The sequence below is a fragment of the Bos indicus x Bos taurus genome, chromosome 21 (genome assembly GCF_003369695.1).
Source record: "Bos indicus x Bos taurus breed Angus x Brahman F1 hybrid chromosome 21, Bos_hybrid_MaternalHap_v2.0, whole genome shotgun sequence".
In the NCBI taxonomy this organism is placed as follows: Eukaryota; Metazoa; Chordata; class Mammalia; order Artiodactyla; family Bovidae; genus Bos; species Bos indicus x Bos taurus.
Genome location: NC_040096.1, coordinates 65,245,198 through 65,272,245, shown reverse-complemented (window position 1 = coordinate 65,272,245; position 27,048 = coordinate 65,245,198). Strand labels below are relative to the sequence as shown.

Below are 27,048 nucleotides of genomic sequence, written 5' to 3'. Positions count from 1 at the left end.
ATGCATTGAAGGAGTGGGCGACCCGGGTTCCCTCCACCGTGCCGGCCAAGTGGGGGACACCAGAGTCTCTAGGACCAGGGTAGCGGGGACTGGCAGGGGTGCCCATGGCTTCAGCAGCGCCCCCGAGCTGCAGGACACCTGGTTCTGGTTGAACTGAGACTGTGGGTGGATCTCAGGGCCAGGGCAACCCCATCAGAGCCCTGGCTGCAGAGGGTCCCTGAGCGGGGGCGGGAACCAAGGTCCAGCCACAGGCACGTGCAACAGAGGTTTCCCAAAGGTAGAACCACGTGCCCTGGACTCCTCCTGTGTGCGTCTGTTTTCAGCTCAGGAGGCTGAGCCGGTCCCTGTCTGAACCTGGGGTCACACAGGCCCTCCGCCCCTACTCGCCCTGACCCTTGCCTGGCGCTGCAAGCCCCCTCCATTGCCAGGCCTCACCCTGAGACCTTGGTTGGGGGGGTGGCAGGTCCACTCGTAATCGCTGGCTACTGCCAGCACTGTCCACAGAGTTCCCTTAGGAGGGACTCAGAAGCTGAGGGCGGGGAGATGGCTTGGTGTCCACGCCTGGGGGCCTCTGGGACTTTAGAGGCCAATGGGGACCCTTCCTCCTCCATGGCCCCTGCTTTGTGGGAGGTTCCCACTCGGGTCAGCGGCAGGACTGCTGGCCAGGGGGCCGTCCACACACCAGGCTCTAGGTCGGGGCCGGTAACCCATCCTACAGGTGAGAGGTGCAGAGAGGGTCGGCGTGCTGCCCACCGCACGGCCAGCTCTGCGGCCGGTTACCATGTCAGCAGCGGGGACCTTGGCATGGGCCGAGCCTGCACCCAGTCAAATGGCTTGTCTCCTAGGAGCTCTACAGGAAGGACTGCAGTCTCGCGGCGCAGCTGCTGCAGTGCAGCCAGACCTACGGCAGGGGCCGCAAGATGGCTGAGGTAATGTGAGCCCCACCCCGGCCAGGCCCGCCGCCCGCGGCCACCGCGCTCCTTCCGAGCAGCTCCAAGACCCCATGCCCCCAGCCCTCTCGATCTTGTCCGAGCCCCTCTGCATATGTGGTGGAGGGCCCGCCCTGCACGTACCTCCCCACCAGCCTGGATGGTCTGCCCACTCAGCCCCAGTTTCCTCCAGGGGGTGCTCCCGGCAGGGTGACCCTGTGTGAGCCTCTCAGAAACCCAGTGGTTTGGTCTGGGCACAGTTTCTGCAGAGATAAGAAAGCTGGCTTCACCCAGGAGCCACTCGGCCAGGGCCACAGGGCAAGCGCCACTTGGACCCAGGGCCCCCGTCCCAGCCAGGCTGTCCCTCCCTGTCTGGGGACGCCCCTCACCCAGGCCTTGTCCAGGTGCCCTCTCCCGGAGCCTGGGCCAACCCCCAAGACCCTCACAAAACAGATCAAACGGTAGCAGGCCGTCCCCCACCAGGCATCAAGCACTCACGTGGAAACCCCTTGCATGCCTGGGCCTTCAGTCTCTGTTGCATCTGAGTCTGTCTGGTTTGAGCCAGGCCACAGGACTGGGTGTCCCCTGGAGACCGTGGGGCTGGGTCAGCGAGTCAGCCCCTCAGGAGGAGGCCCGAGTCAGAGCTGGGGGTCCAGCCTCAGGGCTCTGCGGGGGCCCCATCAGAGTGACCCGGGGGGCACCGGGGCCATCCTGCGGCTTGCAGGATACAGCTCTGGCTGGTGGAATCAGACAGGCCCCGGGCAGGTCCCCTGTCTGTCAGCCTTGGCTGCCGGTTCTGGGCTGACCGTGACCCCCTCCCTCCTGCTCCTTGCATTGCCCCCCGCCACCAGCTGCCCGCGGAGTTCCAGGAACGCATGAACCTGCACGCAGAGAAGCCAGGCTGCAGCCTGCCCGCCCCGCTCTGCCGCCCGGCCTACGCCGACAGCGTGCCCCCCTGCGTGCTTGCCAAGGTGCTGGAGAAGCCGGACCCCGGCAGCCTGTCCTCCCACCTGTCGGAAGCCTCGGCCCAAGACCTGGGCTTCCCTGAGGGGCTGGAGAAGCCAGGGTCCCGACCCCCCTACAAGGGGGACATCTACTGCAGCGACACGGCCCTCTACTGCCCTGAGGAGCGGCACCGAGATCGGCGGCCCAGCGTGGAGGGGCCCGGGTCCGACGTGGGCTTCCTGCAGGCCCAGAATTCCACCGACAGCACGGCCGAGGAGGAGGAGGAGGAGGAGGAAGATACCGAGGCCGGCGCGGCGGCCTACCCCGCCAGCTACCGCCACGAGGCCTTCGGCGGCTACGCGGCCTCGCTGCCCACGTCCAGCTCCTACTCCAGCTTCAGTGCCGCGTCCGAGGAGAAGGAGCACGCCCAGGCCAGCACGCTGACCGCCTCGCAGCAGGCCATCTACCTGAATAGCCGCGACGAGCTCTTCGGCCGCAAGCCACCCGCAGCCTACGGGAGCAGCCCGCGCTATGCGGCTGCCGCAGCTGCAGTGGCCGCCCCGCTGGAGGCCGCAGTGGCTCCGGGGTTCCCCAGGACTGTGTCGCCGTTCCCCGCCGAGCCCTTCCGCTTCCCACTCTCCCCGGGCCCCCAGCCTGCCCTGATGCCCCCCAACCTGTGGAACCTGCGGGCCAAGCCTGGGTCCGCCCGGCTGGTCGCAGGGGCCGGGCGCGGCCAGTGGCGGCCACTGAGCGTGGACGACATCGGCGCCTATCCCTTTCCGGCCGCGGCTGCGGCCCCTGCCCCTAGCCTCGCCTCGCCTGGCGGCTTCAATGACCGCTACTATGGGGCCCGAGGCAGCCCCGGTGAGAATGCCGAGGGCCGCGCTAGCCCCCTCTATGCCAGCTACAAGGCCGATAGCTTCTCGGAGGGTGATGACCTCTCCCAGGGCCACCTGGTCGAGCCCCGCTACCTCCGGGCAGCTGGTGACCTGAGCCTTAGCCCTGGCCGCTCGGCTGACCCCCTGCCCAGCTACGCGGCCAGTGAGGGGGACCGCGAGCGGCTTGGGGTGCAGCTCCTCGGGGCAAGCGGCAGCCCTGAGCCTGAGCTCAGCCTCCGCAGCTCCAGGGACTCCCTGGAGCCCAGCTCCATGGAGGCCTCCCCGGAGATGCACCCCGGTGCCCGCCTCAGCCCCCAGCCTGCCTTCCCTCGGGCGGGCAGCTCGGGGCTCAGCCGCAAGGACAGCCTCACGAAAGCCCAGCTCTACGGAACCCTGCTCAACTGAGCACCCCGCGTGTGGGCCCCGCCACGGCCAGTCCCGCACACCGGGTTCCCAGGGGTGCTGCCTCGACTCCCCGACAACCCCACCCTCTCGGCCCTGCACACCAGGACCCCTCTCCACCTAACCCAGTCAAGCCCGAGAGGGGGACCCCAACCCGAGCGTCTTGTCCACCCCGCACCACCACTGTGCAACGTTTCCTGACTCAGCAGCAGCCTTCCCCGACTGAGATGAGTATCCTTCCCCCTTGCCACCCCCTCCACCCCCAGCTTTACCAAGTGCGACTATTCTTATAGAGCAGTGTCTTAACACACTCGGCCTCCAGCTCCCTGGATGGCAGCCCCGGGCGTTTTCAGCGCAAACGCTCCTGGATGTTTTTGGGCGAGGGCAGGTGGGGCCTGCCCCTGGGAAGGGAAGGGAAGGGTGGAGACATCCCCAGTGATAAGGGGATCAGAAGCTGTGTCCACAGAGAGGGGGACTGGAACGGGTGATGGGATGTGAAACGCTTCTAGCTGTTCTTTCCGTGTGGCCGACGACCCCTCCCCCAGCTCTACTGTGGTCCGTAGTCCCGTGTGTCCCGAGTGGGGCCGGTGCTCGTCCCCCGCCCCCAGCGTCCCGCTCCCCGGCACCACCTCGCGCTACCTCACACGTAATGAGGCCCTCTGACCCCGGTTTCCGTGACTTGCTTCTGTGTTGTCGTCTGTGATGCATGCCCTGTCTCGGTACTGTATTTTGCGATCATTAAATAAAGACATGGGTGGGAAAGAACTTGGCGTTTGGGTGGTTTCTTCTCCCCACTGCCTTTTGCTCTCGGGGCATGTGGCCCTGGATGTCTCCCCTGCCCGTCCTCCCCTCTATGCACAGCCTCCTGAAACACCCCTTCTTCCCCGCCCTGGCGTCTTTTGTCGTTCAGCTTAGAATTCTTCCACTGTCTCAACCTCTGCTGAATGGTGTCATTGCCCTGATATGTTCCTTAGAGACTTTGCTTCTGCCTCAAGATTCCTTAGGATTTCCTTTAGTTTGGCTCTGCTGGTGACAAACACTTCTGGCTTTTTTTTTTTTTCCCCACCCTCTGAAGATGTCTCTACTTTGCCCCATTTCTGAAGGTTTGTCTTACCTGGGAGAATGGCAGCAGGGGTCTCTTGCCCTTGGCTCAGGGGCAAGAGATGTCCCCCGGCTTCCTGCTGGGGTGGGGTGTGCTGTCCACCCCTCTGGGAGCTGTTCCTTTGGTGCTGTCTTTTTTCTCTTCAGCTGCATGAGCTCTTCCCTCTGACTTTGGTTTCCTGCAGTTTTCCTGAGGTGTGTCTGGCTGTGGATTTACCACAGGAAGTCTTGTATCTGTGGACTGGTGTCTTTCATCAGTTCTGGGAAATCCTCAGCTACTTTTTAAAGTAACTCTCTGCCCTTCCCTCCTCCTGGGACTGCCATCAGCACCTCCTACTGAGGTCTGCTTCCATGTCCCTCCCTCGTTATGACCCACATCTTGGGGTCAGCATGCCTGGTCTGCATGCCTTCTAGGTCACCAATCCCCTTCTGCTGCATCCATTCAGCTGCCAATCAGAGCCACAGATTTCGGTTTTAGTTATTAATGGTTTCCATTTCTAGAAGTTCTTTCTATCTGGTTATTTTCAAAACACACCATGCCACTTTCTAACAGTTTCCTATACCCTAGAGATATTTCCACGCTTGTCTTTTGTTTCCTTAAACGGAGCAGGCACAGCTGGTTCACAGCTGGGTCTGACATGTCCGTCAAGTGGGGTCTACAGAGACCTGTTTCTCTTGGCTCCTGCTCACACTGCCTGGTTTCTCTGTGTGCCCGGTTATCCTTGAGCATACTCACTGATGCCCTTGAGAAAGTACCTGTAAAATTTCCACAAGGCCTAGGATGGAGGCCGCTCCTCCAGGGCCTTTATGTCTACTTCTTCCAGGAGCTGGGCACTTCCCACTGGGAGGGGACCACCTGGACCCAGGTGATGCCTGAAGTTGCCCAGCCCACCCAGCTTTGTGTAACTCCAGGGTGCCTGCCCTTGACCCTGAGGAGCACCCCAGGAAGCAGACTGCTGCAGGGAGGGGGGCCTGTCAGGAGGCTCGGGAGTCAGCTCCCCCGTCTGGGGCCCAGTTTCCCTGTGGACAGGTGGGAAAGTAACCCTCACCGACCTGCGGAGGGAGGGAGGGTGGCGACGGGAGGGTGGTGGGGAAAACAGACAACCTCCGTTGCCCAGCAGGCTCTAGCTCAGAGATGCTCCCAGAGGGACCCTGAGGCTCATCAGTCCCACCCAGGCTGTGCTACTGGACAGCGGGGCTGGGAACCCCAAGGGCTTTGCAGCCTGGGCCCCAACATTGTCACCTCAGAGCCTGAGCACCCATCCCCCAAATGGCCAACAGGCCTCACAGAGCTGTCCTGCCATGGCCTCCAAAGCCAGCCACAGCTGGGCGGGTGGAGGGCCTTCCTTCCTCCACCAGACACCCCTCTTGTTCCACTCCAGTCCTACCTGACTCCCAACGGGACCCCAACGGGGCGCCCACCATCCACCGACCCTTCCATCCATGTTTCTTCTCAACCCACAGGGGACAGTGCAGGGCTGTGTGACCTTGGGCAAGTCCCAGGCCCTCGGGGCCCGTGTCCCCTCTGGAGCCTGCGGACACTGACTCGTGAGGTTCCCAGGGGCGCTTGTGACAGTGGCTGTCCCAGTGCATGAAGAGCCCCAGGCTGAGCTGGAGGCAGGTCCGGAGAGAGGAGACAAGCACAGACTTCCCAGGCCTGTCCCTCTGCCCCCCGAGCATCGGGGCTCACGGCTGCTTCATGGGGGCTGCAGGCGCCAGCCTCACTCAGGGTCACGGCCACACCCAGCAGCACACACAGCCATGCCTGCATCTCAAGATGGGCTGCTCTCCTCCCACGCCGGCTTCAGAGCCCTGTTCAGATGTATGGGTAAGGCGAAGGTAAGCGCCCAGCCCCAGGAAGGTGGGTGGAGGGGAACAACCCACACTCCTTTTACATTCCAGCTCCATACTTTCTAATTCTAGCTCTCTTGTTTCAAAATTACAAATGGTGAACTCCCAGACACCTTGCAGAGGATCAGAATGAGTCTTGAATGCTCTTTGGAAGAAAGCATTTGGAGAAAGAAACAGATGAGGGTGCGAGAGCACCTGCCTTACTTCCCGGTGAAATAACCTAATGAGGGGGCGGGGCTCGCAGGCGGAGAGTGGAGAAGGCAAGCCCGCAGGGGAGGGGGCTAAGAAAGAGCCACAGTGGTTTCTGGTGACCCTGGATGTCCCTCTCCTGGGGGCGGGGGGGTCAGAGCTTCCACCAGGGTGTTCTCTTTGAGGACAGAAGTTTGGATGGTGTTTGCCCCAAGAGAATGTGAGACGGTAACAACCTACAAAGCCCTTTCCTCTGCGCTTCCTCCCTTGTTCACTCCAGCAGGCCCACTTTAGAGATGAGGAAACTGAGGTTCAGAGAAACAAAGTGCCCACAAAGGCCCCATGGAAGCAAGGGATGGGTCTGGGACCCACAGGTTGCAGCCAGCCGGGGTGTGGGCTCAGAATAAGGGAGAGGCCAGGCAGCTCGGAGGACACAAAGGTCAGCCCCTGGTAATCGCCAGCGCCCATGCCAAAGCCCACTGAGTGCAGCCTGTGACTGACACGCGTTAAACACGAGTGGTCATACTAGCACGCCACAGTGGGGAAAGCACTCAGCAAACCACACGGTGAAAGTCTCACTCGGAAGACGCTCCACATCAAGGAAGGCAGGAAAATGCCCGCTTTGGGCTGGGCTAGAAAGCAGACTCCAGGATCTGGGGCTGGATACACGGCGGCGGGCAGGAGAGGTGGGCGAGAGGCACCTGGAAAGGCCAGGACCGCCGCCCACAACCCCGGACAACTGCCGCCTCCCTAGCGGCCCGGGTCTGACTTCATTCACATGTTGTCAGTCCATCCGACAAACACTGGCCACGGGCCCATTCAGACCGGACCTGGGGGGGATACCCCATCGTGAAAGAACTGTGGGGGTCCCATCACTCTCCCCTCCAGCTGCACAGTGGCAGCTGGGCCTGGTCAAGGACCCCTGGTCTGGGGTGGGTATGTGACGCAAACCAGCCAATCCAAGGCCTTCCCTGAGACTTATCGACTGAGAGCGGGGGAAGGAGCAGCCCCTCACTGGGAGCTGAGGATGGAACCCGACTGCGACCTCTGGCCTGAACAGGCTTGACCCCTGCACCAGTGGCTTGGCTGCCACCGATACTAACGTTAGCATGAACACTAACCCCCCCAGCTGCCGGCTCCTGAGCGCCTGCTGCACACATGCCCTGCGTGAACCCCACGGGCTGGGTGCTGAGAGTTCTCCTTTACAGACAGGACACCGCGGCACAGGGCGGCTTGGCACTGGTGGTGACGGCACAACAACAGAAGGTGAGGAAGGGCTTTAAACCCACGGCTGCCTGATTCCGAAGCCGTGTCCTGTGGGCAGGTGACACCTGCGGTTATTCCCAGAGCACCCCCATGTGTGGGGCCTGCAACCCTAGGAGACTTACACGGACCTGTGCACGTATGCTGGGAGGGGCCAGGGCTCAGGACACAGCTCACACCCGGAGCCTGGAAACGGAGGGGGGCGGTGCTGGGGGGCTGGGGGAAGAGGGGTCGGCAGGGGCGGCAGCAAGGACAATGGGAGGGCTTTGCAGGTCACAGAGCTGCCCACCCAGAGCAGAGGCAGCCACTCTGGGGCCTGAGTGGGGAGGCAGGAATGTCCACTGTCTGCCTAGGCTCTAAGTGGACGTGTGCTCAGCCTCACTCTGCTGAGGCCAGGACAGCCCCTCGTGGGGCCTCCACTTCTGCCAAAGGGCTGACCTGCAAGAGCTGGAGTGCGGTTACTTTTCTTTTCACCAAAGCAGCCCTTCTTGAGCCTAAAAAGAGAAGGTGATTCTTCCCTGAGCTCCTACCACACCCAGCCCAACGGCATATGGGGTCACTGGGGCCCTGCTGCATCCTGCCCGGGCCTGGGGAGTTCCCTCCCTTCACCCTCCAAGGGTCTCAGCCCCCACCCACGCACTCTGGCCTCTCCAGCCCAGCTCAGGGACCCAGCATCCACTTGACACCAACAGCAGGCCAGGCTCTGTGCTGACTGTGGGGGGCGGAGGACGAGGGACAGAAGAGGAGTCAGCCCTTGGGATTATTCCTGCTTCAGGGCCTTTGCATGGCCCTTCCCTCTGCTTGGGATGCCCTGCTTGGGACCCCAAGCTTTCAAGTGTCTAGAGGCAAAGTAAACACACTGAGATAAACGCTTCCACCAGCTCAGTTGTTGTTCAGTCGCTCAGTCGTGTCCAACTCTTTGCAACCCCATGGACTGCAGCACACCAGGCTCCCCTGCCCTTCACTATCTCCCACAGCTTGCTCAAACTCATGTCGATTGAGTTGGTGATGCCATTAAACCATCTCATCCTCTGTGGTCCCCTTCTCCTCCTGCCCCCAATCTCTCCCAGCATCAGGGTCTTTGAGACAGCTCTTCACATTAGGTAGCCAAAGGATTGGAGCTTCAGCATCAGTCCTTCCAATGAATATTCAGGACTGATTTCCTTTAGGATGGACTGGTTGGATCTCCTTGCAGTCTGAAGGACTCTCAAGAGTCTTCTCCAACAGCACAGTTCGAAAGCATCAATTCTTCGGTGCTCAGCTTTCTTTATGGTCCAACTCACATCCATACAAAACCATAGCTTTGACTAGACAGACCTTTGCTGGTAATGTCTCTGCTTTTTAATATGCTGTCTAGGTTTGTCATAGCTTTTCTTCCAAGAAGCAAGCATCTTTTAATTTCATGGCTGTTCCCAATCTGCCCAATCCCCATCCCCAGATGAGCTCCCAGGGTGCCAACACCCACCACACACTTGACCTTCCTGGACCCTCACAGCAGGCCTGCAGGCTGGGTTCTGACACCGCTTCACAGAGGGAGCAACTGCAGCTCCGAGAGGAAATGGGACTCGCTCTCAGCTACACCGACAGCAGAGCCAGATGGGGAACCCCGGTGCTGGAGAGGCCAGCTGGGCACTGCTTGCCTCTGTGGCCTCCTCCTCAGGTCCTGCATTTCCTCGCTAACCCCCTGCCAGGACACCCTCCTCACAGGCTCGCAGTCAGCCTCCTCCAGGGAGACTTCCAGGACTGCAGGGACGTGCCTGTCCAGAGACGGGCACCTCTGGCCCACCCCCTCACCCATCAGGGGACCTTTGGGCTCCTGGGGTAACAGCTCAATCGTGATCCCGAGGGGGCTTAGGGCTCCTCAGCCTGTGGGGATCCTCAAGGGCTCCTTGCTTCTTCATGTCGCTCTGTCTCCCCAGGCAGATGTACTTCCTCGGGCAGAGGGTGAGGAGGAGTGCGGAGGGCCCTGGGCTCAGGCAAACCTGGGGACCCCACCGGCCATGCTCTGGAGGAGGGAGGAGGCGCCTGGACCTGAGCAGACCCTGTGAGACGGGGGGCAGGCAGACCTAGGACCCAGAGCCCCACCTCTCCAGCCCCCACTTGCCCTTTGTTTCCGAGCTCCAGCAGGCCCGCGAGAAGGGAGGTGAGAGAAGCTGCCGATGCGTGTTTTCACTGAAACAACCTAAGAAATAGCAAAACGCTCACATTTATTGAGCATCGCCCGCAACCCGTCAGGTGCTTTTGCTAACGCATAGTCCTCGGAACCCTGAGACACAAGGTTTTCGCCCCCATTTTACAGATGAGGACACTGAGGCTCGGCGGATGGGAAGGCGGCATCCATCCAAGCCTGGCCCTGAAGCCAACCTCAGACCCCCCGTCCGGCCGGCATCGGGAAGCTTCCACATCGTGAGGCTCAGTGCCAGATCTTGACGTCGCCCTCCCAGGAGCAGGTGGCGAGCATGGAGGGCAGCACGGGGTGGAAGGTGGCGCCCACGCAGGCCTGCGTGTGCCCGTGCAGTGTGCGGGCGCGGCTGGCAGTGCGGAAGCTGTACACCAGGGTCCGGCCATCAGCGCTGCCCGTCAGCAGCAGGTCGCCGTCCGGGGAGCACTCGCAGCCCACTGAGTAGCCTTCCACCTGCAGAGGATGAGCAACCAGCTGAGCGACAGCGCGGCTCAGCGCACTCGGCCCCACAGCCCTTCCCACGGAGGAGCAGCCGGGGCCCGGAGCCGGCGGCTGAGCTCCTGCCATGAGCCGAGGGTCCCTGTGCCCAGGCCGGTGTCACCAGGTGGCTCTCGTGGGTCCAGAGAGCACAGCTCTAGCACGGGGACGGGCAGTGGATCCCTAGTGCCTGTGCCCTCGGGGCGGCCCACAGGGAAAAGAGGCCGATGCAAAGGGGCCCCCAGCCCCAGGTCCATGTAAGCCAACAAATCCAGGAGACCCCTGTCTGGCAGCTGGGGCCCAGGGAAGGGCCAGATGTGGCCCAGGGCTTTGAGTGGACATCAGGCCACACGGTATGGGGTCACCCAGGAAACAGAAATCACAGGTTGCCTGGACGGAGGGTCCGTGCTCTTGGGGACTGCAAGTCCCTTGCCGGCGTGGGCGTGGGACAACTTTCCACCCCCGGGGGGACGGGACAAGATGGGGTACCTTGTGCCCTTCATAGCGCCGCCTTCTGCTCATCCGGTAGGGCCACACAGCGGAGAACAGGGCCAGGTAGTTGCCGTTGGTCTGCGCCAGGAACACAGGCTCCCGCGGGTGCAGGGTGAGGCTGGGGCAGGTGTACCTCTCCTGAGAGACAGCAGGGCTCAGAGAGGGTGGGGCGGGCTCCCCAGTGGGCTCCTGCCTCTGACAGGCCCGCCACCCACCCTCTGCTCCCGGGGCCTCGAGCCCCCCGCCCAGACCTCGGCTCAGGGGGCTGCGAGCTTCCTGTTGCTGCTGTAACAAAATGCCTCCAATTTTGCGGTTAAAAGCAGCACACATTTATTATCTTACGCTTCTGGAAGTCAGAATCTGACACGGTCTCCCTGGGCTAAAATCAAGATGCCAGCAGGGCTCTGCTCCTTCTAGGGTCTCTGGGGGGTATCTGTTCCCTTGTCTTTTCCAGCTTCTAGGGGTCCCTACGCTCCTTGCCTCTTGGCCCTTGGGGTGGACTGAAAAATGTCCCCCCAAAGACTTCCATGTCCGAATTCCTGGGACCTGTGTCACCATCTGTGTTTTTTAAAAAAAGCAGGGGGATCTTTGCAGGGATTAACTTAAGGATCTTGAGATGAAAAGGTTACCCTGCATTACTGCATCCCTAAATGCAATCACAGGCATCCATAGAAAAGGTAGGCAGAGTGAGACCAGACACACAGAGGCGGGGACATGAACACAGAGCAGAGAGAGATCTGAGGATGCTGGCGTGCGGACTGGAGGGACACAGCATAAGCCAAGGGTCACCAGCTGCCACCAGAAGCTGGAAGGAGCAAAGGACAGACGACAGAGGACAGACGACAGAGCCCCGCCGGCACCTTGATTTCAGCCGCAGGATACTTTCTACACACTTCCAGCCTCCATCACTGAAAGGACACATTTCTATTGATTTAAGCCATTGGGTTTATGCTACTTTGTAATCTGTTACACAGCGACAGAAAACAAATCCACACGCCCATCTCCCCACATGCACAGTGAGCCCTCGGGGAGCCCCAGCCCAGCCTACGGTCCAGAGCTGCCAGAACACATAGTGAGCAAGGAGGTGACTGGCCAAGTGTGGAGATAAATGCGTGCACACGGGGTTCCGAGCAGGAGGAGAGATCTCGCTGCTTAATGGACTGAGTCACACAGAAACACCCCTAAAAGCGCCCTTCTGCACTACACCTGTCCTTCCGTGTTCTAAGTGATGTCCTGAAGCCACAGCCTCTAAATGAGCCCAAATTCCAAGGGCGACACTGGGAGCAATTGGAACCGCAGACTAATGTGCTGCTGGAGGCGCACGGCGACCTCATCATGAGCTCCTGGCGTGAGGCTCCAGGCGGAGCGCCTGTGCGCCAGCATGCAGGGCGAGGAGGTGTGCCTCTAGGAGGGCTGCAGCTCGGGCACGCAGCACCGCATCCACCTCACTCGCTTCTCTGGTCTCCGCAGGGCCGGCGGAGGCAGGATGCCCCAGGGGCCAGACACACCCCTCCGGCCCCCTCCCAGGGCTTGCCTTTCTCATGGCATTGAACTAGAACTCTGAAGTGAAGGTCTAGAGGTAGGTTTGTTCAGGGCCACTTAGAATCCTTTAAGAACCAGGGGAAAAAAAAACAGAAAAACAGGGAGAGGGAAATGGTGCATACACACACCTGCTGCTGCTGCTGAGCGCCCAGTCGTGTCTGACTCTGGGACCCCGTGGACGGCACCCCACCAGGCTCCTCTGTCCATGGGATTCCAGGCAAGAATACTGGAGTGGGCTGCCATTTCCTACTCCAACGTACATCTGATATATATTTTTAAGTTCTGGGTGGCACCATCAAAGAGATTAGCCATAGCTAACTTGAAATCTTAAAAGATGATGGTGGTGGTGATGACAATGAGGATGATGGTGGTGATGGTGGGGATGGTGATGGTGGGGATGGTGATGATGGTGGGAATGGTGAGGAGAGTGGAGATGGTGATGATGGTGGATGGTGGTGGTGATGGTGGTGATGACGGTGGTGATGGTGGCAGTGATGGTGAATGGTGGTGTTGATGGTGGCGATGGTGGATGGTGGTGATGACGGTGGTGATGGTGGGGATGGTGAGGAGAGTGGAAATGGTGATGATGGTGATGGTGGATGGTGGTGGTGATGGTGGTGAGGATGTGCTAAGAGTGGAGATGGTGATGGTGGTGGATGGTGGTCATGAGGGTGGTGATGGTGGATGGTGGTGATGACGGTGGTGATGGTAGTGATGGTAATGGTGGGGATGGTGATGATGGTGGTGACAGTGGATGGTGGTGATGGTAGTGATGGTGATGGTGGGGATGGTGATGATGGTGGGAATGGTGAGGAGAGTGGGAATGGTGATGATGGTAGTGATGGTGATGGTAGTGATGGTGATGGTGGGGAATGTAATGATGGTGATGGTGGGGATGGTGGTGATGGTGTATGGCGGTGATGATGGTGATGGTGGTGACAGTGGATGGTGGTGAAGATGGTAGTGATGGTTGGGATGATGGCGGTGATGATGGTGGTGATGGTGGTGATGGTGGGGATGGTGGTGATGGTGGATGGTGGTGATGATGGTAGTGATGGTTGGGATGATGGTGGTGATGGTGGTGGTGATGGCAGATGGTGATGGTGGGGATGGTGGGGATGGTGGTGATGGGGGATGGTGGTGATGATGGTAGTGATGGTTGGGATGATGGCGGTGATGGCAGATGGTGGTGATGGTGGGGATGGTGGGGATGGTGGTGACGATGGTAGTGACGGTTGGGATGATGGTGGTGATGATGATGATAATGGTGATGACAATGATGGTGATGATGGTGGTCATGGTAAAAGAGGTGATGTGATAAGGAGGGTGGTGATGATGACAATGATGATGGTGGGGATGGTGGGGATGGTGGTGATGGCGGTGATGGTTGGGATGATGGTGGTGATGATGATGATAATAAGATGATAGTGATGGTGATGATGGTGAGGATGTGATAAGAGTGGAAATGGTGATGATGGTGGTGATGGTGGTGATGGCGGATGATGATGATGATGGTGGTGATAGTGGATGGTGATGGTGGTGATGGTGGATGGTGGGGATGGTGATGATGTGGTGATAGTGGATGGTGGTGATAGGAATGGTGAGGAGAGTGGAGATGGTGATGATGGTGGTGATGGTGGTGATGGCAGATGGTGGTGATGGTAGATGGTGGGGATGATGATGATGGTGGTGATGGCAGATGGTGGTGATGGTGGTGATGGTAGGGATGGTGGTGGTGGTGATGGTGGATGGTGTTGATGGTGGTGGGGATGGTGGGGATGGTGGTGATGGGGGATGGTGGTGACGATGGTAGTGACGGTTGGGATGATGGTGGTGATGATGATAATGATAATGGTGATGACAATGATGGTGATGATGGTGGTCATGGTAAAAGGTGAGGTGATAAGGAGGGTGGTGATGATGACAATGATGATGATGGTGGTGATGGCGGTGATGGTTGGGATGATGGTAGTGATGATGATGATGATGATAAGATGACAGTGATGGTGATGATGGTGAGGATGTGATAAGAGTGGAGATGGTGATGGTGGTGGATGGTGGTCATGACGGTGGTGATGGTGGTGGTGATGGTAATGGTGGTGGTGGTGATGGTGGCGGTGATGGTGATGATAGGTAATGTATTTATCAAGAACTCCCTGCACCTGGCACTGTGCTGGCCTAAGTATCTACATCTTTTAATTCTCAAAACCACACTATGAGGCAAGAAATATTCTCATCCTCATTTTCTAAGGGGGAAAAAAAATGAGAGTCAAAGAGGGTAACTACTGGGCCTGGGCCCCTGCTTGTAGGTGGTGGAAGCAGGAATTTAATTCACGCAGCTGGTACACCTTCAGGGTCTGGGCTCCAGCCCTTGAGTCACAGCCCCTGTTGAGGCTACTGAGCAAGAGTTCAGGTGGACCCGCAGGCTGGCTGGGGTGGGGAGGGTTAGAGTAGGGTTGTCTCGGGGTGGACAGCCACTTTCCTGTGGGCGTGAATGAGGCTGCTTCCCACACCTTTACCCCGTGGCCTGGCTGTGCTGGGCAGAGAGCGAGTGAGAGGCCCGCGAGGGAGTCACCCCGATCCGGGAGCCCATGCTAGGCACTCCGGGCAGGCCTGGACCTGCACGTTGCCTCCCCCAACCCTACAGACTTCAGGCAGCCCTCTCCCTCCAAAGCTCCTGCTGGCTGAACCACCTCTGCAGGATGCGACCTGGGACCCCAGACAGCCTGGGGGCCACATGGATGCACCTGGGGCTGGGGCTCAACCTGAAAGCAAGGCCCAATGACAGGGTTTCTCACGTGGAAAATCTGGTTGGAGATCTTGGCGGAGCTCTGGAAATCCCAAGCAATGATGGTGCGGTCGGCAGAGTCCCGGCTTGAAGCATCTGTGCTGCTCAGAAACTCGGAGCCTTCCCGGAGGAAGAGGATGTCCAGGGTCTGCTGGATGGTGGCCTTGTAGCTTCTCACCACCTGCAAGAGTGGGCACCCGTCACAGTGGGGCCCCCAGAGTCCACAGCAGGGCCGGGGGGGCGCCAAGTACATGTGGGCTGCAGGGTCTGGGAGGGCAGTATGTGAAGACACGCCCCCCCCTTCCCAGGATGAGCAGCCCAAGCATGGGTGTGGGGGCTGCTGGAGGGAGACCTCCGGGGCCTCCCGCCCCCCAGCAGGCACACGTCTGTCTCCCTCGGGCCCTGCTCCCTGACAACTCCACGCCTTGCCTCTCCCCGTGGATGTCCTCCATGCCCACACCCTCCCCACACCAACTGGCACATGGGCCCAGGGAGGCATGAAGATGCCCCCCAGCCTCATGACTGGTCCCCTAGAGAGCAGCAGGGGCCAATGAAGGAGAGCTTAGGGAAGGGCTCCACGCCCGGCCAAGGGCACGTAAGGGCACCGTCATGTGCTGCCCACCAAAACCCGGGCCATATTTTGTGCTCTTGATTCTGAAGAGTCCGACAATTCATAGCTTTCAAGGCCTGGGCCTGTAGCCCCCGGAGTGGTACCTGCAACATGGGAGCCAGTAGTCTCCAGCTCATGGAGCCAGAATCACAGTACATTAGCTACCTTTAAAGACACTCTTTCTTTCTTACAACATCGCCAACATTCCACACTCTCCCATCTCTAAAGTAACGCAATTTAGTATCAAGCCGTTGTTCCGCTTTCTTCAGAGCATTTTATCACATGAACCTTGCATTCTACAACAATGGGATGGTTAGGGGCAGGGTGGGAGTCCCAGCGCCAGGGTCAACAAGTACCTCCGTGCAACAAACTCCAGGATGACTTTAAATTGCAATAGTGAGCAGCAGGCTGTGGGCACAGCGCCTTGGGCCCGCCTGCCAGGCCTGGCGGCCTGTTTACCAGCTCCCAGGGCGCCACCACGTGGCCACAGCACAAACACAGCTCTCCGGCACCTCGGCCGCCAGTTGGGAAACCAGCTGTCTTGACATATTTCAAAAACTGAAATTTAAAATCTTGCCAATGTTGCAGACCTAGATATGGTAGCATCCTCTTTCAAACATATGTAAGTCAAATTCACGTGAAATGCAGCACTCCATAAATCCAATTTAGACAGAGGGGTATTTTGTAACCCATTCTCCAGATGAGGAACACTGAGGCTCAGAGAGATGCAGGCATTTGCTCAAGGGTGCAGGGCCAGGGCGTCATGCTTCCCGGGGGTGGGGGGGCCCCATCCAGGCCTCCTGCTGGCCAAGTCCTGACTTGGTAAATGTTGGGACAAATTGATGGGAGGAGGGTGGGCAACCAACAAGTACCTTCTCTGAGCCTCTTCAGAAGCAGTCCTCAGTGAGTGTGATTTCTGGGTAGGCCCCCTGGAGCCTGAGGAGTGGCCCAGGGCCAGAAAAGAGAGGGTGGCCATACAGGCCTTGGAACCCAGGCCAGACTGTGCGGCTGCTCCCCAGACAGCAAGGGGCTGCCCGCCTCCTTGCCTCCCTCCCTTCCTCTCTCCCTGCACCAGGATCCCGCAGGCCTGCCCTGCCCTCCCAGGCAGCCTTGAGTCTCCTGGAGTGTAAGCTAGAAGGAACACTCCAACTCCCAGCCAGGAGGGGCACAGAAGCTGTTTTGCGGACGGATGCTCCGGCCTGCCCATTTGGAGCTGGGGCAGCGGTCTAGGGCCTGTGAGCGGACAGGGCACGCGGCCTCAGTGCCCAACATCTGCCCTTATGAGGACATGCTATCCCGATTCACCAAGCACAGAGCTGTTTCAAGACAGGCTTTGGAACCTGGTCTGGTGGGAAGAGCAGGGAGGGGTGGGAGCAAGGCCGTCACATCACTGGGGCTCCCGACCCACGGCCCCGCCCATCTGCGGGGCCACGCCTCTCCCCTCGCTTACACCCCTCCTCCCCATCACCAGCCACCAGACACCTCCACCCTGAGGCCACGTCGGGGCTACATGCCCTCCTGCCCCCTTTCCTAAAGCTCTCGCCATCACCGCATCCAGGTGAGGAGCAGGGGGCTGAGGACGGCCAGGGCAGCAAGGGGGGGAGTAAGTTTGACCCAACTCATGACCCTGGACGTGACCAGTGCACCGAGGAGTTTCTCCTCCTGGGTCGGGGGCACACAGCCCCCCAGAGCCCCACCGGCCCATGGAGAATGGCCATCGGTGGGCACAACCGTGAGGCCCGTGGGCACGGGGACCATCTCTAGCAGCGGCACCTCAGTCTCCACACGCACTCAGGAAATGCACTGACCCAGGAGAGGATGGGGTATGAGGACCACTCCCGGAGCTCCAGCCAGGGCGGCGGTAGCATCAGATAATTCATCTCCTGCCAACACGGGAGGAAGCTTCACCCCGGAAGGCGGCGTCGAAGCCCGGAGGAGCGAAGTGCCGGAGTGCTCAGCCGACCCTGGCAGAACTACCTGCGTGCCCACCAACACACCACCTTGCCTCCCCAAGACAAACTTTTCCAGGAGAATGAAAACCCTTGTTCTGTACACTTCCTGAGAATGCGTGGAAATGGCCCAATTCATTAGGGTGTCGTAAAATCCAACGGCCGGGAAACCAGCCGTGTTATGGGTGATCCCTGCCAATAACGCTGCTCTAAGTGGAAGGCTGACCTTTGGAGTGATGGCCGCTGAATATGATTGACTTGTCTTCCCAACTGCTCCTGCCCCGGGAAAGAGCAGGGAAGTCATTTGTGCGTCTAGTTGGTGGGTTTTATGGCGAACTTAATTACACCGACAGCTGGTGCGTCCTGTCCCAGGGGCCTTGGGATGGCGCTACACGGGCCTAACTAGCTGGATCCAGAGGGGAGCCTCACTCAGACTCTTCTGGCAACCCGGGCCTCCATCAGCAGATGCTTGGAGACATTTGGCCAAGAGTCTACAGCTCTGAGAGGAAAGGAAGACGTGATCAAGACACATTCAGTGCAATGAAAACCTCTGGATAACCCTTTAAAAAGTCTGCTTGACCCACCAGACAATCCTGGGTAACTGGGCTGCTCTGGATTCAACTGAAGGCTCAGCTTTCCCTTCCAGGGGCCCCTGCCATGTCCGAGGTGCGTGGGGTTGGAGGGGACAGGCGAGGCTCTGGTCTGGCCTGCTGACTCACTGTGTGCCCAGGGCAGTCCTGCCCTCACCGCGTCTGGTTTACAATCGTCACCACCCGGGGACTGGCCTGGATGACAAGCTTCTACTCAGCACTGGATCCCAGAGACAGGAAGGGCTGGGGAAGCCAGCTCCCCTCCTCCCACCCAAGCCCTTAGGGACAGCGAGGGAGCCACTGCTCTGGGCCCCACAGGACGGCCGAGGCCACCCGCCCACCCCGCAGGACGTGGTGCTCCTGTTTGTTTGTCTGGTCATCCTTGGCCAGGACTGGGACTGCCCACTGCAGGCGGCAGGAAGGTGTGTTGAATGCAGGATAAGTGAGTGAGCAGCAACGCAAATGGATGAATGAACAAAAGGACAAGTTGAAAAGCTGCGACCTGTGGCCTCTGGCTGCCAGGAGCATGCCGGCCCTTGGGTATCACGAAGTCCATCACAGGCCCCTCCACGGCCCTTGACATGGAGACAAGGACACTTCAACCTCCAAGGATCTCTGAGGCCGCAGCAGGGGGGTGGGGTGGCGCTCAGTGCATGCATGCTCAGCATCGCCAGACATCCGGAGTTGGGAGGGCCAAGCTCTCAGGCAGACGCCCGGGTACCTGAGCATGATGGCCCATCTAGCTGCCTGGTCCAGGACAGGCAACTCACCTCTCCAGGCCTCAGTCTCCACACCTGCAAGGTGGGACTAACAGCAGGACCTATGGCTCGGGAGGGAAGGATGGTGACAGGCCTGGCCAAGCAGCCAACACAGAGCAGCTGATCATAATCCTCTCCCCAGGCCAGCCGGAGCTTGTCCCCGGGATGGGGCTGCGGGTCCTTGGACAAACCCCTCCTCCCCAAACCTCAGTTCCTTCCCCTTGAGAATAAACATATTGGTCTCTTCGGGTTCTAAGACGAGACAAGTCTCTGCACAAAGGCACGCGGGAGAGTTGAGCACAGGGCCCTTTTCCGTGGCTTAGAATCACACAAGGGAAAGTGGCTGGTCACACGGGACAGTGTACGCCAAAAGTGCTCTGTGGGTAATTTTTTTCAAATCAGAAATTTCTATTAAAGACAAAAAGCAATTATACAAATATGAGAAGAGAGTATGACTAAATTTTCCTACAACCTGAAACTAGGAGAAACTATCCTGGCTGGTGCTCCAAGGCCAGAGCACCGAGAGAAAAGATGGCAAATCTGAGTACATGAAAATAACAGTAATAACAATACTAAACACTATTGCATGGCATGAGAAGCAATAATTAAGAGGAATAAAAAAGACAGATACATGAAATTTACATGAAATTACATGAAATTTACATGAAAATAACACTAATAACAATACTAAACACTATTGCATGGCATGAGAAACAATAATTAAGAGGAATAAAGAAGACAGATGGGAAAGATACTTGAAATTTATAGGTCTTGTTCTTGTTTAGTTGCTAAGTCATGTCCAACTCCTTGCGACCCCATGGACTGTAGCCCGCCAGGCTCCTCTGTCCATGGAATTCTCTAGGCAGGAGTACCAGAGTGGGTTGCCATTTCCTCCTCCAGGAGATCTTCCAGACCCAGGAATAGAACCTGTGTCTCCTGCATTGCAGGCAGATCCCTAACCACTGAGCCACCTGGGAAGCCCCAATTTATAGGTCACTACCCTTAACAGTCCCTAATACACAGACAGTTTCTAAAAATCAACGAAAAAGACCAATAGCTGTACAGAAGAATGGGCAAGAGAAATGAACAGAGAGTTCATATGAGAGGGAATGTAACTGGTCCTTCAATCCTGCTCATAAGAAATAAAATTTTAAAATTACATGGAGATATCATCTCTTATCAAATTAGAAGATCCCAAAGTTTGACAACACACTCTGTTAGGTGGCTGTGGGGCATTAGTTACACTACACACTGCTGACAGAAATGTAAAATGGTCCTGTCCCCCCAGAGAGAATTTGGGCAACACCAAGCAAAACGGCATATGCCTTGTTACTCGGCAACATGTATAACCCAGCACCCCGACTTGTAGGAACTGACCCCAAAGTTACAGCAGCAAATCCCAGAAAACAGAAGCGTGAGGCTGCTGAAACCAGCACCACCTGTGAAATTAAAAAAGCAGAAATGACTCAAATGTACAAAACGTGCTAGTCACCCAGTCGTGTCCGACTCTTTGCGACCCCATGGACTGTAGTCCATCAGGCTCCTCTGTCCATGGGATTCTCCAGGCAAGAATACTGGAGTAGGTTGCCATTTCCTTCTCCAGGGGACCTTCCCAACCCAGGGACTGAACCCACACCTCCTGCATTGCAGGCAGATTCTTTACCATCTGAGCCAAATATACAAGAAGGGACCGGTTAAATAGATGGCAGTCCAGGGCGTGTTCTGAATGCTGTGTGCAGTGCTGAGAGAGGGTGAGGCCCGCTGTGGGCCGGCCCCCAGGAGACAATGCTCAGTGCAGAGCCAAGGCAGAGAAAAACAGGGCGGAAAGGTTGTGTTTGCCTCCACAAAAACAGCAGAAAATAAACCAGAAACTAAGTAAGTAAATAAATCAGTCAGGCTGCCTCTGAACCGGACAGGACAGATTGGGGAATTCGGGGCTGGAGGTAGAACCCAGAGGATCCCTACAGAGGGGTAGACAGTAAATATATTAGGGCTTGGAAGCTACATTTAGGCACTGTTGCACACTCTGTGTGTGTGTGTGGTGTGTGTGTGTGATGTGTGTTACAGTCATTTAAAAATGTAAAAACCATTCTTAACTCAAGGACCATACAAAAACAGTGTAGCCAAGATTGGGCCCATGGGCTGTAGTTATCCAATCCCTTCTCCAGAACCATGTCCATATTTTATAAAATTATACAACAAAATTAAAAGGCAGACTCTAAAATGTGAAAGCAAAATTAAGCAAATAAAATTAGCCATCTTGAGCTAGTAGCTTAACCACACAAATAGGATTCATTTTAAAAGACACGAAAGCACAGTAGTTGAAGGTAGATCCTCTGTTGATACACATTATAAACTGAAAAACAGTAATTTGATGGTAAATCTTAATTGGATATACTTTGCGAACAAAAAGAACTGTGAGAAATATCACACTGTTTGCAGTCATTACATTGCTAGTGTCAATACATACCATAAAAATTGAATTAAGGCAGAGAAAAATAAAATTTTTCAGTATAAAAGAGATTAGAAAATGTATAAAAATAAAGAAGTTAAAGAAAAGCTCTGTAATGCTAAATCTGAATTGGACAAATCAGCATAAACAATGATATGCTTTTTCTTAAAAAGAAAAACATGTCCTAGCTCTGTCTGAAGGAGCCAAGAAACAATGAGCAAACACCACACTCAGATTTGGTCTCTAAACCAGACGAAACCCACAAGAGTCACAGGTGACAAAGAAGGCATCACACTAGGCATTACAGCTACACGTAACCTAGGTTTAAGAAGGCAGAGGGAAGACGGGCCAAGGTTAGAGGAGACGCGGAGGATACAGGAGCCCCATTACAGCTACACGTAACCTAGGTTTAAGAAGGCAGAGGGAAGACGGGCCAAGGTTAGAGGAGACGCGGAGGATACAGGAGCCCCATTACAGCTACACGTAACCTAGGTTTAAGAAGGCAGAGGGAAGACAGGCCAAGGTTAGAGGAGACACGGAGGATACAGGAGCCCCATTACAGCTACACGTAACCTAGGTTTAAGAAGGCAGAGGGAAGACGGGCCAAGGTTAGAGGAGACGCGGAGGATACAGGAGCCCCACAGAATTTCTAGTGGTGGATACACAATGTTTGAGGGAAGGGTGCGCCAGACGGGGCTAACATCAGATGAGACACTGCGAAAGAGAACGTTACTGAGCTAGAAGACACAGCAACTGAAAATTTTGAAACATACTGGAAAGAAAAAAGACTGAATTTTTTAAAATGAACAAAATCTAGTTTTAAATCCAAATGGAGCAAACCCACTAGGGCCTCTCACTCTCTTTCATAAATTACAGCTAAAAACTCTGGACACAATCCAAGAAGCAGCTACCTGAAGACTTTGCAAAGTAAACAACAGCTGGTAGGCTGAAGAGGGAATCTGAAATTTGAAGAAAGATCTGTACGACAGGTAAGGTTCTAGTCTTTGTTTGTTTTAGTTTTGGGGGGAGGGGGGCACTGGGGGTTTGTTTGGGGTTTTCTTTTTTTTGGCCTTTTAACTCCTGATGTTGTCCCACAGACAGACTGAATTAAGGAATTACATAGCAGACATGGACAGCAAAAATTTTGAAATAAATCCATCATCCTGGCCAGAGGAATAAGAAAATGGGTCCTTGTAAGTCAGAGAATATGGGGGAAAGTTTTAAAATATCTCCTTGCTCTCCTAGCCCTGCCCTGATGCCAACCCCAACAGCTCTGACAGGGCAGGACAAATACTTAAAAACCAGAAGGGAAGAAATCTAAATAGAAGAACTAGGAGAAGAGGGAAAATTCATGTTATCTTTTCATCTAGTTTCTCTGGCCAATTTGTGTTGAAGGGGATCCCACTTACGAACATGGTGTGACGAGACAGCAGGCTAACATTCTCAAAGAACCCCATCTCTGGGCAGGAGAGCCAGGAAGGGGAGTTCAGGAAGCCAGGCAAGCTGAGGAACGAATCCTCTGCTTCTGTATATGAACTGACCGCATCCCAGGACAATCCTTAAGTTACGTGTGTGTGGAACACAACAAAGAAGAACAGCTAAAGCTTTGAGAAGTGACATATGTGACTGCTGCCCCAGTCTGAAACTAACCCTTAAGGGGTTCAGCATAATGAAGGTTTTGAATATGGAACTGAAAATAGAGTTACTGCCTACAGGAGAGAAGGAATTCACGATCTGAATCTAACAGGCTTGGCTGCCTATTAGGACAAACAAATCACTGTTCTCCATGGGATTTTAACAAGACCAGGATCTTACAACATAATATTAAAAATCACAACATATTCTGAATTTACTTGACATGCAAAGAACCAGGAAAATGTAAACAGTACCCATAAGAAAAGAGAAATGATATATGCCAACCCCAAAATGACCCAGATGTTTGACCCATACTATCAGACACATTTAAACAACTATTAAATAAAAATCCTCAAATAAACATCTATTAAATACTAATCCTCAAGATAAACACCCCTGAAATGAATGGACAGATGATCTCAACAGAGAAGCAGAAATATATAAGCAGTACAGTGCACGCTCAGTAGTGTCTGACTCTTTGCAACCTCATGGACTGTAGCGCGCCAAGATCCTCTGTCCATGGGCTTCTTCAGGCAAAAATACTGGAGCAGGTTGTCATTTCCTCCTCCAGGGGATCTTCCCAACCCAGGGACTGAACCCACATCTCCCATGACTCCTGCATTGGCAGGCAGATTCTTTACCACTTGAGCCAATTTGGAAGCCCAGAAATTAAATACACACACACACACACATATATATATACACACACATACATACATACATATAAGTGAAAGTGACTCAGTCTTATCTGACTCTTTGTGACCCCATGGACTATACAGTCCATGGAATTCTCCAGGCCAGAAGACTGGAGTGGGTAGCCTTTCCCTTTTCCAGGGGATCTTCCCAACCCAGGAATCAAACCCAGGTCTCCCACATTGCAGGTGGATTCTTCATCAGCTGAGCCACAAGGGAACACTGGAGTGGGTAGCCTATCCCTTTTCCAGCAGATCTTCCAGACCCAGAAATCAAACCAGGGTCTCCTGCATTGCAGGCAGATTCTTTACCAAGTGAGCTATGAGGGAAGCCCATATATACACACATACATACATACATATATATATGTATATATATATATATATATATACACACACACACACTTATACACACACACACACATATATACTTTGTACCTTTAAGTAGAAATTTTAGAACAGAAAAAAATATTTTAACAATGCGGTAAGCACCATAACAAAATGGAAGTGACAAAAGAAAGAACTGGTGAACTTGGAAAAGGATCAATAGAAATATTTCGACCTTAAGAAAAAACGAGGACTTCCCTGGTGGAGCAGTGGATACAGATCTGCCTGCCAACACAAGGGACACGGGCTCAATCCCCGGTCCAGGAAGATTCCAGTGCCACAGAGCAACTAAGCAACCACGTGCCGCAACTCCCAAGCCCGCGCTCTAGGGCCTGCGTGCCATGACCACGGAGCTTGTGCGCCGCGACTCCTCAAGTCCTACGCTCCACAAGAGAAGCTGCCACAAGAGGCCCAAGCTCCTCAACGAAGAGTAGCCCTGCCCGCCGCAACTAGAAAAGACCCACTCAAAGCAACAAAGACCTAGCACAGTTAATAAATAAATAGATTCATTAAAAGGAAAGAAAAGTTAAGTCCTAATTTAAAAAGAAAAAATGAGTGAAGTCTTAGGGACTTGTGAGATAATATCAGAACCTAAATATTTTAGTCAATGGAGTTCCTAAAGGACAGGGATAAGAGTTGTGCCGAAAAGAAAAAATACTGATTGAAAAGCGTCCAAAATGAGCACACTGAACCTTTACCAAAACAGACCACGTTATAGGACATCAAACAAGTTTCAATAAATTTAAAAAGATTCAAACCTACAATGTATGATGTGTGACCACAATGGAGTTAAATTAGAAATCACTAACAGATATATATATATGGAAAATCCCCAAGTATTTGCAATCTAAATTCTCCTAAGCAATCCATGGATCAAGAAGAATTACAAAATGTCGTTAGAAAATATTTTTAGCTGAATGAAAATGAAAAACTGTATCAACAGTTGTGTAACGAAGCTGCAAAACTAGAGGAGAACTAAAAGCACTGAACATCTATAGCAGGAAACAATAAAAACCCCAAAGAAAATAAACCTAAGTTTTAAGCAGAAAAGAAAAAAGTTTAAAAAGTAAATGATAATTTCTTAAGAGAAATAGAGAAAAATCAGTGATACAAAAATGTATAAAGATCAACAAAATTGATAAATCTCTATCCAGACTGATAAGAGGAAAAAGGGAAAAGATGCAAATTACCAATATCACGAATGAGAGAAATGAGGTGATATCACTACATATTATACAGATATTTTTAAAATAATTAAACTAGCATGAAAAACTTCATACCAAAAAGATAATTTTGATGAAATACATGCATTTCTTGAAGGACGGAAACTACCAAAGGCCACTGAAACAGAAAAAGAAAATTGGAATAATCCTATATTTACTAAATAAATTTTATTTGAGGTCTCAAGCCTTCCCACAAAGGAAATTTCAGGCCAAGCCAATTTCATCTCTAGTCAATTCTAGTAATCATTTATGGAAGAAATAATACAATTATACACAAACTCTTCCAGAAAACTGAAGAGAAAGGAACATTTTCCAAGTTATTTTATGAGGACAGAATTACTCTGATAACAAAATTAGACAAAATCACTGCAGATGGTGATTGCAGCCATGAAATTAAAAGGCGCTTGCTCCTTGGAAGGAAAATTATGACCAACCTAGACAGCATATTAAAAAGCAGAGACATTACTTTGCCAACAAAGGTCCGTCTAGTCAAGGCTATGGTTTTTCCAGTGGTCATGTATGGATGTGAGAGTTGGACTGTGAAGAAAGCTGAGTGCTGAAGAATTGATGCTTTTGAACTGTGGTGTTGGAGAAGACTCTTGAGAGTCCCTTGGACTGCAAGGAGATCCAACCAGTCCATCCTTAAGGAGATGAGTCCTTGGTGTTCATTGGAGGGACACATGTTGAAGCTGAAACTCCAATACTTTGGCCACCTGATGAGAAGAGCTGACTCATTTGAAAAGACCCTGATGCTGGGAAAGATTGAGGGCAGGAGGAAAAGGGGACGACAGAGGATGAGATGGTTGGATGGCATCACCGACTCAATGGACATGGGTTTGGGTGGACTCCGGGAGTTGGTGATGGACAGGGAGGCCTGGCGTGCTGCAGTTCATGGGGTTGCAAAGAGTCAGACACAACTGAGCAACTGAACTGAACTGAAAACTAGACAAAGATATCATATGAAAAGCAAAGAACAGATCAATATCTCTCATAAATACAGATTTTAGCTAGTAGAATCCAAATTATGTAGAGAAGATAATATATCATAATCAAGTGAGATTTATCCCAGGATTACAAGGTTGCTTTAATATTTGGAAATCTTTCAAGAAAATTCACCATATTAACACAATAAAGAGAAAAACTACACTATCCCTTCAACAGATATAGAAAGGCATTTGACAAAATCCAGTGGCGATTCATAATAAAAACTCTCAACAAACTAGAAATAAAAGGGAACGTCCTCCAACTGGTAGGAGCATCTACCAAAAAACAACAAAATACTACAGTTAACATCATACATAACTATGGAAAAGAATATTTTTCCTCTAAGATTGGAAATAAGGCAAGTATGTCTCTTTTCAACATTTCTAAGTCAACACTGCTCTAGAGGTTTGAGCCAGTGCAATAAGGTAACAGGTGGTACCTGTTTCTAGTCACTGAGTTGTGTCTGACTCTTGTGACTCCGTGGACTGTAGCCCACCAGGCTTCTCTGTCCTTAGGGTTCTCCAGGCAAGCATATTGGAGTGGGTTGCCATTTCCTTCTCCAGGGGATCCTTCCCACTCAAGAACTGAACCTGGGTCTCCTGCATTACAGTCAGATTCTTTACCGACTGAGCCACAAGGGAATCCAAGGTAACAGGAGGAAGAAGGAAAGAAGAAATTACATCTAAATTAGGAAAGAAGCATTTCAGCTGCCTTTATTCACAGATGACA

General features: G+C 54.2%; 2 protein-coding genes across 19 annotated transcripts in view; one reads left to right on the top strand and one right to left on the bottom strand.

The window, feature by feature from the left end:
- The window catches only part of BEGAIN (brain enriched guanylate kinase associated), a 46,011-nt gene extending 42,092 nt beyond the window's left edge, over positions 1-3,919 (top strand). For all 14 annotated transcript variants that reach the window (XM_027521112.1, XM_027521106.1, XM_027521104.1 and 11 more), the window contains 2 exons: positions 846-929; positions 1,781-3,919. In XM_027521112.1, the coding sequence (XP_027376913.1) occupies positions 846-929; positions 1,781-3,157 (1,461 nt within the window). In that variant the 3' untranslated portion in view covers positions 3,158-3,919. The remainder of the gene's footprint in view (positions 1-845; positions 930-1,780) is intronic.
- A 5,826-nt stretch (positions 3,920-9,745) lies between these two features.
- The window catches only part of WDR25 (WD repeat domain 25), a 145,662-nt gene continuing 128,359 nt past the window's right edge, over positions 9,746-27,048 (bottom strand). For all 5 annotated transcript variants that reach the window (XM_027522002.1, XM_027522003.1, XM_027522006.1 and 2 more), the window contains 3 exons: positions 15,050-15,220; positions 10,707-10,847; positions 9,746-10,193 (listed from right to left, as the gene is read on the bottom strand). In XM_027522002.1, the coding sequence (XP_027377803.1) occupies positions 9,972-10,193; positions 10,707-10,847; positions 15,050-15,220 (534 nt within the window). In that variant the 3' untranslated portion in view covers positions 9,746-9,971. The remainder of the gene's footprint in view (positions 10,194-10,706; positions 10,848-15,049; positions 15,221-27,048) is intronic.